Source organism: Vicugna pacos, chromosome 16 (genome assembly GCF_048564905.1).
Source record: "Vicugna pacos chromosome 16, VicPac4, whole genome shotgun sequence".
NCBI classification, from domain to species: domain Eukaryota; kingdom Metazoa; phylum Chordata; class Mammalia; order Artiodactyla; family Camelidae; genus Vicugna; species Vicugna pacos.
The window spans coordinates 39543401-39555482 of NC_133002.1; the positions used below are offsets into that span (position 1 = coordinate 39543401).

Below are 12082 nucleotides of genomic sequence, written 5' to 3' on the forward strand. Positions count from 1 at the left end.
AGAAACCCTGAAGCAAGCGATTCATAGGTCTGACTACATAAAAATGTAAAACTTCCATCCATCAAAAACATACTGGAAATTAAAAGATAGATCAGTGTCTGGAGAAGAAGAAAAAAGTGGATGAAGCACTAGGTTTTTATGTGTTGAGAGATTAATGTATTTAGGACAACAGGGCTACAGTCAAGGTCACTTTGATCTCTCCCCCAAATTGGCATATAGATCCCTGACGTCACGTTTCAGCATCTCATTGCAAATGGTGTGTCTTGTTTTTCTTCCTCTTCTCACACAGGGGAATTTAAAGTTTGTGGTGGATGGTGACACGCCTCTGATTGAAAATGGCAAGGTTGTGTCTATCATAGCGGAACTGCTGTCGACCAAGACGGACATGGTGGAGAAAGCTCTCCTTTACCGGACGGTGGCGACGGGTCGAGATGTCATCGACAAACAGCACACGGAACAAGAAGCCAGCTACGGCAGGGACGCCTTCGCCAAGGTGGGAGCCTCAGCCTGTCGGCCTCGCCAGGGCTCTGGTGCCACGGTTTCTAACATTGGGGCAGTCGGTGTTTCCACACAACACCAGTTCTCTGCGACACCAGCTGGGTGTCCTACAATGTAACTCAGTTCTTACACTGTCTACCAGAGGTAGTGTCAGATCCCACAGGTTAAGGGCTCAGCCTGCAAGATTGCTTCCCACCCCCCACCCCCGACACACACACACACACACACACACACACAAGCTTCAGACACCACTTGTAATCACCTACCAGCTATAGGTGGGAAGTTCCAATGACCTCTCCTTTGAATTCAATTAATTTGCTAGAGCAGCTCACAGAACTCAGGGAAGCATTAACTTACATCTCTCAGTTTATTAAAGAATACGAAAAAGGGTACACATGAACAGCTGGATGAAGAGATCTGCGGGGCAAGGTCTGGGAGGGTCCTGAGAGCAGGCGCTCCTGCCCCATGGAGTTGGGGTGCGTCACCCTCCCAGGGTGTGGATGTGTTCGTCGGCCAGGGAGGTCTCTGAACCCTCTACTTTGGGGACTTTCTGGAGGCTTCCTCATATAGGCATGATCAGTTATGCACTCCATTTCCAGCCCCTCTTCCCCTTCTGGAGGATGAGAGGTGGGGCTGAAAACCCCAGGCTTCTAATCATGACTCCATGTTTCTGGTGACCAGCCCCCAAACAGGAGCCGTCCGGGAGCCCACTGAGTGTCACCTCAGCAGGACGAAAGATGCTCCTATCACTGCGGAATGTACAAGGGTTTCAGGAGCCCTGTGCCAGGGGTGAGGTCAAAGACAAATACCAGAACAAGAGATGCTTCTTGGGTTCTTATCACATAGGGAATTACAAGGGTTGCAAGAGCTCCATGCCAGGAACCAGGGGCACCGACCGCTGTATATTTCCTGTTATCTCACAGCCTAGTGTTGATCTCAGTTTCATTTTCAGTGAAGTTCTGTGACAAGGTGTCCAGTCGTTAACTGAAAGTGCGCTAAGGCTTTTAGAAACAATAGTGGTACTTTTTGACCATCACATCTCAACAGCACCATGACAGCATCACTGCCAGAAAACCTTCTCAGAAAAGCAGAAGCCGATGGATTGGGAAGCTCAGAGCTCTTTGCCTGCACGGCCCCCTTTCATGGAAGCCGCCTGATGGTCCCGCTGTTTTCAGCGTCTGTGTGTGGTGATGGCGCCATGATTTAGCCAGCATCCACCTCTGGAGTCACTCCACTTGTTACCTTGTTTCCTTTTCTTGCCGCCGTGTGCTGCAGTCCTCGCACATCATTCCTTACACACCAGGGCTTTTACTTCTGTTGGATGTACTCCCTGGAAGGAGCTTGCCAGGTCAAAGGACACACTGATTTTAAACTTTAAATGACTGATTTTACGGGTATACAGTGATACCTGACTGTTCCTTTAGTTTTCATTGCTAGTGTATTTAAGCATCCTTTCTTTTTTTTTTTTTTATTAACGTGTTTTAATCTGTTCTGAGAATGTGTACGCGTTGTACGTGTTTCTTTGGGGCTGTTAGCTTTTTATTGTCCATTTGTAAGAGCTCATCTCTTTAACCTGCTTGTCCGTTACCCTCTGGCGAATATTTTATTTTCCCAAGTTTAGATTTTTCTCTTTTTCCTTTTTGCTGATTGATTGGGTTGCTTCATTTTCCTTTTTTTTTTTTTCTTAACTCTTGTAAATCTCAGGCTTAGTTTTTGGTCTTGGGAGGAATTTGCATTTATTGAAGTGCAGCAGAGAGTGGAGGGTTTTAAGCAGAGGAATAATATCAAGTTTGAATTTTTTAAACGCTCGCTCTGGCCTTAGTATGGGGAATTTTACGGGATGGTGGGTAGGGCAGGGGTGGAAGCAGAGAGACCAATTAAGGGGATATTTCAGTAATCCAGGAGAAAGACCAGGGCAGCTTGGACTAGGAAGGTAGTGATGGAAATGGAGAAAAGAGGGTGATTTGAGACAGACTGTATTTGGAAAATAAAATCCACAGGACCTGTTGTTCTGGGGAATGATGGAATCAAGGGTAATTCCTTGACGTGGTCTGGCTCCAGCCCACCTCTACTGTCTCATTTCATGTCATGTTCCAGCCTCCTTTCTCCACGCCACCATTAGACCTCTCTCAAGACTTCACATTGTCTTTATCCCTTTACCCTTCCAGCCACAGGGCTCTGCACATGCTGTTTCCTCTCCCTTCCTTGCTCTGCTCTCCCCTCTCACCTGGTTAACTCTCACTCATCCTTCTGATGTCAGCCCAGTTTCTCGGACAAGCCATCCCTGGCTTTGCTGAACACTGAAGAGGTTAAATTTTCCTCAGATCCCATGCACCTCATCTGTGTGTGTGTCTGTGTGTGTGTGGATTTTTTCCCTTCACTCTACCCCCTGAGCTCCTTGGAGACTGAGACAATGTTCATGTCACTAAGTAGTGTGTCTCCAACAACCTGCACATCATAAGTACTCACCAAATATTTAATGAATGAATGAATTCCTAGATTTCTGTTGCCATTTATTCATGGTTAAAAGTAGGGTAGGAGCAGTTTCAGGGGGTGGGGAGCTCAGTGGTCCTGGCAGGACATACGTTTGAGGTGGCCGTGAGACATCTGAGTGTCGGCAGTCAGGCACAGGAGCCTGGAGCCCAGAGGGGAGGTCTGCGTTGGGATGGTCCATTTGGAAGTAGTAGTATGTCGCTGTTCTGTAGTGTTGGATGAGATGACTTGAGAGGAGATGACAGGGAATGAAGACAAGGAGGAACTCCAACTCGAAGAGGTTAGGGAGAGAAGAAAACCTACTAAAGGTCACCAGGAAGGAGCAGCCAGTGGAATAAGAGGAAAATTAAGAAAGTAGCGTACCCTGAATCCCAGAGAGGAGGATGCTTTCAAGACAAGAGTGGGAAACTAGGTTGAGTGATGCTGAGTGTCCGAGTGAGATGTCCACATAGAGGCAAAGGAAGTGTCCACATAGAGCTGCTGGTGGTCCTTGAGCCATTTCAGTGGAGTAGTGGGAGATGAGGGAAGACTGGAGTGGAGGGAAGGATAGCAGGGAGGTGGAGAATGGAGGTGATGTGTATAGCTGTCTATAGGTGAGGAGGGGGTGAGCTGCAGGGGGATGTAAAGGAGAGGCTTTGTAAAGGTGTGACGTTGCAGAGCACGCTTGTCAGATGTGAATGAGTGTGAGGGCGTGGTGCCTTTGTCCACGTGTGTGTTGGTGTGTGTGTCCTTGTGCACAGGATGTGGTTCTGATTCTCAAGGAATTTGAAAGGGTGACCTTCTGGTTCCATTATGAATCAATGTTGATATATACAGAATCCACAGAGCTTTAGTGGAACATGAAACTCATTGGTTCCCTGCTTTTTATAGTTGATGAGATTGGCATAAAGCCATGTAGTGACTTATATGAGGCTGTGGGCAAATTACTGGTGTCGTGGTGCAGAGGGACACACCTAAGGAACGCTGTTAGCCTACGACACGTGTCGCGTCCGATGATAATCTTGTAAAAAATCTAAACCATTTTCTTTAGTTTTGCAGAGATCTTGCAATTTTTTTTTTTTTTTTATGTTCTGCATTTCTCGTTTTTCAGCTTAGGGTAATGACGGCTACACTACATGGTAAGGAGGAGGTCGCTAGGAATTTAAAACTTATCGCAGATCCAAATAGAGGACTCATTTCCAAACAGGCAAGGATTTACTGTGTCATTTTCCTCACAGGCTATCTATGAGCGCCTTTTTTGTTGGATTGTTTCTCGCATCAACGATATCATTGAGGTCAAGAGCTCTGACACCACGATCCACGGGAAAAACACGGTGATTGGCGTCTTGGATATCTATGGCTTTGAGATCTTTGACAACAACAGGTAAACCAGAGAAGACACTAAACACCCTGTTGTTTATTTTTAATTTTTTAACTTGTTTGAGCCTCGTTGACCCCCTTTCTTGCAGCTTTGAACAGTTCTGCATCAATTACTGCAACGAAAAACTCCAGCAGCTGTTTATCCAGCTGGTCCTGAAGCAGGAACAAGAGGAGTACCAGCGGGAGGGGATCCCCTGGAAACACGTGAGTGTCCTCCTGCAGGCAGCGTGCGTCGCGTGTCCATGGTCTTGTCCAGTCTTACCGCCTTAGGTGTGCCTTCAGACCCTCTTCGGTGCTTGAAACACCTACACCTTCGCTTGCCTTTCTGAGATAATGTAAATACCTCGGAGTTGAGAGCTGAGATTTCTCTGATTTGACAGCCTCCCCCCCCCACCGGCTGGTGCCCAGAAAATGCCGAGTTAAAATCAGTAAACTTAACATTTTCGCTTTATAGCTGATCCCACGTGGGCTTCTTGATTCACATCTATCTCTTAGAGTTTAGCATCATTTATAGGTTATTCAGAGCAGCAACTTTTGCCTGACATTGGTTGAACTTTGCTTCCAAGTTGAGTTTCTTCTCCCTCCATTTTTTTTTTTTTTGTAAGCCCAGTGGCATTTTCTTGTCTTTAGTTAATGAGGTCCATATTCTCTGAGACCCAGGCATGGAAACAGCTGTATTAACTCTAATCTCCATTTCCTTTCCTTTGTGCCACACTCCAGGTATCACTTCTCTCCTCATGGCTCTTTGCAAACTTTAATATTTGTCCGTAGTCTGGTCAGACAGAGCCGGACTGTATGACTGGGTAGCCAGGGAACAGTCCCACAGATCACAGCTAAAAACATGACCACGTCCTGCTCATGACAGCAATGGGACTAAGTAACTTTCTTTGAAATTTGTATTTTTAAAGAATTCTTATAACTACTTGAAAAATACAAAGACTTCTGAGTTTCTGTAAGTTTCTGTGTTTATCCTTTTGCCAAATAGTATAGACAATAAAAATAAAAGCCAGTATTTGTTTTTGATAGCCAATGTAATAGCAGTGAAAAGCTATTTGAAATGCTATATTTAAATTACTTTTATATTCCTTCCTACCTCCTCCTTTCTATCTCCGCTCATGTAGAACAAGAGAGCGGTATAATGAATAGCTTTCCTGCTTCAGATTGCTTCTTTGCCTTCCATCATGGGTTAAATATTAGAATATCATGAAAAATGTTGTTCAAGGGTGTTAGTATAAATTTTACCTATTTACAAGTAAGTCAAAGGGTGCATTATTACTTTATAATAGGACTACCTACAATTTTAATTGAAAGAGTAAACTCAAAGATGTAATTAAATTTATGTACAGCTTTCTTAGAACAAATCTGTTGTATAATATAATATACAATTATAAATGGGACTTAGATTTTTATAGCAAATTTAATCATAAAACTCATTATTCAGATGTGGTTCAAAGATACTGGTCAAAAATACCCTTTAACGATCAGAATATGAAATCCCACAGGCATAGTTGATAAAGGGAAAAGTCAACAACTGCAGTAGGGTATTTCAAACATCTGAAAAAGGAGCAAAAGCCCTTTGCAAAAATTCTAATGAAATCAACCAAGAAATATCTTTCCTCGAGGGAACAGACGGCTAACTCCCAAGATAACAGTTACTGACCACGTGCCAGGTCCCCAAATTAGAATCTCTATCCCAGGCAAGTATTTCCTTTAAAAATCCCATACTTTTGAACATAGTGATTCATTTTTAAACTTTTTTTTTATTATGGAAAATCTCAGGCATGCATCAGAGCAGAGATTACAGTGTAACAAGCTCAAGGTACCGATCACCCAGCTTTAACAGTTACCCGTGGGTTGCGTCTCTTGTGTCATTCGTATCCCACCCGTCCACCCCTAGATTATTTTGAGCCAAATCTCAGACATCGCATTGTTTCATCTCTACATATTTCAGTGTGCTTCTCTAAAAGACAAAGACTTTTATCGAAACCATAACCGCAATACCATTATCACACCAAAACAATTATCAGTAATCCCTTAATATCATCAACTATCCAGCCAGTGCTCACATTTTCACATTTCCTCAGTTGTCTTTTTGGGTTTTATTTGTGCAGTTTGCTTGAATTTGGATCCAGATAAGTTTCTTACATTGTGACTGGTTGGTAAGTCTCGCATGGATCCATAGATTTTATCCTCTCTCTTTCACTTCTTTTTTTTCCCTTGCAATCTTTTGTTGAAAGAACGGGTTGTTTGTTCTGCAGAGTTTCCTGCTGTCTGGATTTTGCTAATCCGATTCCCGAGGTGTCATCTAATTATGTTTCTCTGTTCCTTGTGTGTCCTTTACATCTGCTGTTAGATCTACAGTCTTAAGTGGTTTCACAGTCAGTGTTTTTCTGCCAGCCTGTTTCATAGGTGGTGTGTGAACGTCCATCAGGAGGTTCCTAATGTCTAGTTGATTCACTTTTACATGCTTTTGGTACGTTGGTTTACAAGTCACTTTTAGCTGCTGAGAACTTGACTCTCAGGCCCAAAGCTGCTCTGTCTGGAGTCGGGATGGGAGGCCCAGAACCCATGTCCCTGAGCTATCCTATTACATCTCTCTGTTCCCTGCATCCCACGAAAAACCTCCTGGGAATGTCAATCAGCTAGAAGAACCTGGTTGGAAAACCATGATTTTAAGTGATGTTTGAAGGAACATTAAACTGTGAACTAAAAGTTCCTGGACTTTTTGGCAAAGACTAATCACTTTTAGGTTAGACAGTTGGAATTTGGGGAACTTAATTCTTTTGTCCTTGGGACAAAAGACTTAGTCTTTAATTCCATAGTCCCAAAGTCTCAGATTTCAGCTATTAATTTAGAGTTCCTGCTTTTTGAGCGTTTTAAGAATATTTTTTCCAGATATAAAAACAACTTTTTTCCCTAACTGGAAATGTAGTAAGTGCCCACAATAAAAGTAAATACTAAGACCAGGGCTTCTCTGTGTCTGTACTAACATCTTGGACCAGATAACTGCTGTGAGCCTGTCCTGTGCAGTGTAGGGTGGCTAGCAGTGTCCCCGGCCTCTCCCACTGGATGCCAGCGGTATCCCCCTAGTCATCGCCATCAGAAATGTGTCCAGACATTGCCAGATGCCCCGAGGGGGCAAAGTCGCCCTCTGTTGAAAAAATCACTGATTTAGACAAACCAGAAAAGCATAAAAAAGAACGTAGAAGCCATCCAGTTGGCAGACTTTCAGTCCATGGAATACAGAGGAGGACTTGGAAGACCAGGAATGGAGCTGAAAGCCAGAGCTGAATAGCTGGCCTGAGTCCTTGGATTTCGCATAGCATGGAACAGGGATACACAAGACGCTGTAATAGTCTGTTGTTAGCGTGTCGATCTTACAAAAGGTAACAGAGACAACTCTAAGTGCAGGCGCCTCCTAGATGGGATGGGACATATCAACACACAGGACTGAAATGCATGGTGACCTGCCCGTCTTCAAATGATGTGCAGCTTGCCTGAGTCAGGCCCGTGCGTACTTCCGTGTGTGTGGGGGTATATGTGTGCTGCAGGCTCAGAATAAACAGGTGTAGCAGAGGATTGTTAACACAAACCATGTGTGTGCTGGAGTTGCTAAAGAGCCAAGAGTTATAACTCAGTTCAGCTTATGGAGGCAAATGAAAAGCTTATTCTTATCCTTGTGAATACTTGTATCTCAGAATTAATTTTTTTTTTGTATGGTACCCTGAAAAACTCTGTTAGTCCCATGGATGCTTTTTTTAAGTTTGGGGAAGCTGGAGGAGATGCCCTTTGGGATTTTAGTCACCCAGGGCCGTATAACTAAAAATGCAGGTTCCGCGTAACACCTTCACTTTGCCAAGTGAGAGCTCAAATAACACCTCTAGGTTATTTGTTGGTACTTAGTGGAATCTGGGTCTCGTGGTGAACAGCTAACAGATGGGGGGATTGAGAGTCTGAAGAGAAAGGTTAGGTGCAGGGTATGGAGACAGGATTAAAACAAGAGTTAGGGATGGGAGAAACGTTATCTGCTTTATAATTTTTGCCTTGAGCTGTACTCACTTAAGACAAAGTGTTTTATGATGAAAAGTCAACAAATGGATTTTTAAAAAAGCCTCTGTAAGAATGTGTGCTCATTGTAGCATTATACCTCCCCAATGTTGTTCGTGTGGTTGCCATCAAAGTAAGTTAAACTCCTGATTGACACGGAGGCGTTGGTGTTGTGCCTGTTCCTGGTCGCTGTCCCCTCTGGAATTGCCTTCTCTCTGTGTCCTACAGATCGATTACTTCAACAATCAGATCATCGTGGACCTGGTGGAGCAGCAGCACAAGGGGATCATTCCCATCCTAGATGACGCCTGCATGAATGTGGGCAAAGTCACCGATGAAATGTTCCTGGAAGCGCTGAACAGTAAACTGGCCAAACACGGTCATTTTTCTAGCCGGAAGGTAGTGTGCATGATGAGAGCTTCCTCTCGTTTTGATCTCTAAGACTTCCCTCACTGTCTGACAGAATTAACGATTTTATAGATTGGGTTGAAAGAATGCCCACTCGACGAAGAAAGACCATCAGCATCCATGAAGTGATTCACTGCTATGGACAGATTCTGACGAGACTGATTAAAAATCGTAGCGTCCACAAGAGGGAGCTCTAGACTATTTGATTTGCTAGAAATAGGAAAAAATGAACATGATTCTTCAGAAAGCATGATGTCATTTATAACCAATAGGTACAGAGTCCTTGTTCCTGTGCTAGAATTTTGCTGCTGCATCTGATAATTCTGGCCCTGAAATAGCTTTTGTCCTTGACTTTTTACTGTAATCCCCCGTTATAAAAATACGGTACATGGGCTCTGCCGTGGTTTCTCAGACTCTGTGACTTTCTTGAAAACAAGAAATTCTAGCTGTAATCCTAGCTGTTGTAAGGAAACCTGATCCTTAAATGAATGGGAATCCCTGTCAGTCCCTGCTTCTCACATTCTAAAAACATTCTCAGCAGATCACATTGCCATGATCATTGGTGGCAGCGGAGGTTGTCAGACCTTTGCCGAGCCGTGGGCCTTGCATGTAGTGTGTTTGCCATCATGCTTGTCCTAGGAGAGACACACCGCCACCCCCAGTGGTGGCCCCGCAGCCATCAGCTGAAGGAAAGACAGGCCCCGTGCTTCTTCACTTCCGTAAAGAAAGGGGCAAACATTTCTGCTCCTCCGTAATTCCATATAAATCCATGACGCACTGTCATTTCTTAGCATGAATAAATCTGTTTTCTAACTTTGTCCCTTTTGAAATTATGTAATCAGAGCAGTAGAATTCCACAGTTAGCTACAAGAAAGGACAAATCATCAAGTAATAGATTACTGGCTGAATATTGACTGTAGACCAGTTTATTTCTAAAATACCCTCTGTGGCCTATTACTGAGAATTAACTTGTAGCCTGCTATAAGTTGGCTTTCAGATACTGTGGTCTGACCTTTGACATGAGGGTTCTAGCTAGAGTTAGTCTCTCAGTCATTCCCCATGTATAACACAAACACTTAACAAGTGACTCTCCTTTTCCAGGTACAGCCCTGGGTGCTGGGGACAGAGCAGTGAGCAAAGTTAGAAGCCACTTAAATAATTTTGAGTGGTGCTCTGAAACGTGGCATACTTACATGGGTGAATGTCCCACCACCTTTGAGGGGCTGGTTATAAACGTCCTTCATCATCACAATTCAGGTTTTGGAGACTTGCCTAGATTGTGCCCACCAGATGCTAGACAATCTGTGTTTGTCAGATTGAATTGGTCATGATCATACCAAATAAATCTTCTGAAATACTGAATTTTAAACTGAAACCGGTAAGGCTCATTTACTTAAGTAAATGACTATGATTCTCCTGTGAGAAATCACCTCATTTTGCTACGTTTCACCTTGGCCATTTCTACATTTCTAGTGAATTATCAACCCACTATTCTGAAATACAGTTTCATATTTAACACAGCAACTGTATATGAACTTATAAGCAGTTGCCACTGACTTGATAGGAAATGCTAAATAGTAATTTGTCTGTGAAGATGGAAATTGTTTTCTTTTTCTTTTTCTTTTTCTTTTTTTTTAATATGGGAGCCCAGGTTTTCCCAGCTCTGAAACCAGGTGGCTCCTGCCTTTCTCAGCATCATCCCTCGGACAGATCCTGAGATGGAAATTTTTTGTGTGTTCTTTTCTGGGACTTTTGCCTTATGAAGGAAAGAAATGAAATACCCAAGCTGTTAGGATGTTTTCATCAATGTGAATCTTTCTGTTAAATCAATGCTCTTATCGTACATGTCAAACTAGGTATTATCAGTTACTAATGATCAGCCAGTGTCACTGACATGTTAAATAAGAGGTTTCTGGCTTATAATTATTTAGGGGCTAAATTTTTTTTATGCATTAAAGTTAGGAGAGGCAGGCAGATGATTCAATAAATTTGAAAGTAAAGAAAAATTGAAAGCCTTCTGTGCTTAGATCAGTGAAGACTTTGCAGCATCCAAATGTAAGAGTTATTCAATTACTATAGATGTCTATTGAGTCTTTTTCCTTTGGGGGTCTCCAAGTAAAAGGGGTGTTGTAAAAAGTGGTTAATGAGAGAGAGAAGAAAGAAGAATTAAATATTTTGTAGACCCCTCTGCATGTTAGGCACTTTGGTATCCATAGCTCATTTAACGTCCAGAACAGCTCCCTGAAATAAGTGGTTACCAAAGGAGACAGAACACGTGGATGGTAGAGCCAAGATCTGAACCTCAGAAGCCTGACGCTTGCTTCCTGAAATTACTCACTTTTTGAATGAGTAGACTGATTATTCCTTTAACAGTCCCGACATCCACGTAGAACCCGCCGTCCGGGCTGGGGTTAGTCGTCATCTAACACTCCAGGCTAAGTGGCCTTTGTACGTAACCATGCTCAAAGCCTGTGGATTCTTCGACGTCTTTGCAACCTGTAGGGTCTCGCGTGATCCTCCACAGAGTGGACAAAGAATCTAGGTGCTACTGTCATCAGGAACTTGCAGGAAGTCATAAGAGTCCCAGGGCTACGTAAACACCACCTTTCCATCAGGTTCCTCTTCAGTAAGCAGCAGCTACAGAAGGTTGATCTTCTGTGCAATGATAGGCTTGGAGTCCCAGCTTAGCGGAAGGCGGGCGAGCCAGGCTGTGGTGTACATAGGAGAGAACAGGCATTGCGTTCTGTCCCACAGATCCTTCCCAGAGCTACCGCACACCAGCTCCATGGCCTTGGGCCGGTTACCCAGCCGGTTTGAGCCTCCGTTTCCATGTGAGCACAGGAGAGCCCATAATGCTTCCTTCAGATATCAGGTGTGGGTGTTGAGCGAGATGTACATACTTGGAGACGGCACCCCCTCAGCACGGGCCTCCTTCAGCTCTGTCAGTCAGGGGAGGCTGGGCTGTGGGTTAAGGTGGCAGCCAAGGTTTAAGTGTCATGGACAGTACAAGTCTGTTTCCCAATCAGGTACCCAGTTCTTCCTTCTCCTGGCTCTTCCATCCCCTCAGGACTATTCTCTACATCCAGCTGGTGGGAGGTGACAAGAAAGTACAGAGGACAATCAATCACCCACTTCTTAGGAGCTTTGGCCTGGAAGAGCCTCACCTCCCCTCACCTACACTCACCTACTATTGCCCAGAACTTGGCTATTTGGCCGTTTCCAACTGCAAGGGTGGCTGGGAAATGAAGCCTAGCCATCTGCACTTCCGGGAAACGCT

At 44.0% G+C, this 12082-nt stretch overlaps 1 protein-coding gene across 1 annotated transcript in view; it reads left to right on the forward strand.

The window, feature by feature from the left end:
* The window catches only part of MYO1D (myosin ID), a 311631-nt gene that overhangs the window by 97738 nt on the left and 201811 nt on the right, over nt 1–12082 (forward strand). The window contains exons 8-11 of the mRNA XM_072938959.1: nt 290–493; nt 4209–4354; nt 4440–4554; nt 8626–8796. Of these exons, the coding sequence (XP_072795060.1) occupies nt 290–493; nt 4209–4354; nt 4440–4554; nt 8626–8796 (636 nt within the window). The remainder of the gene's footprint in view (nt 1–289; nt 494–4208; nt 4355–4439; nt 4555–8625; nt 8797–12082) is intronic.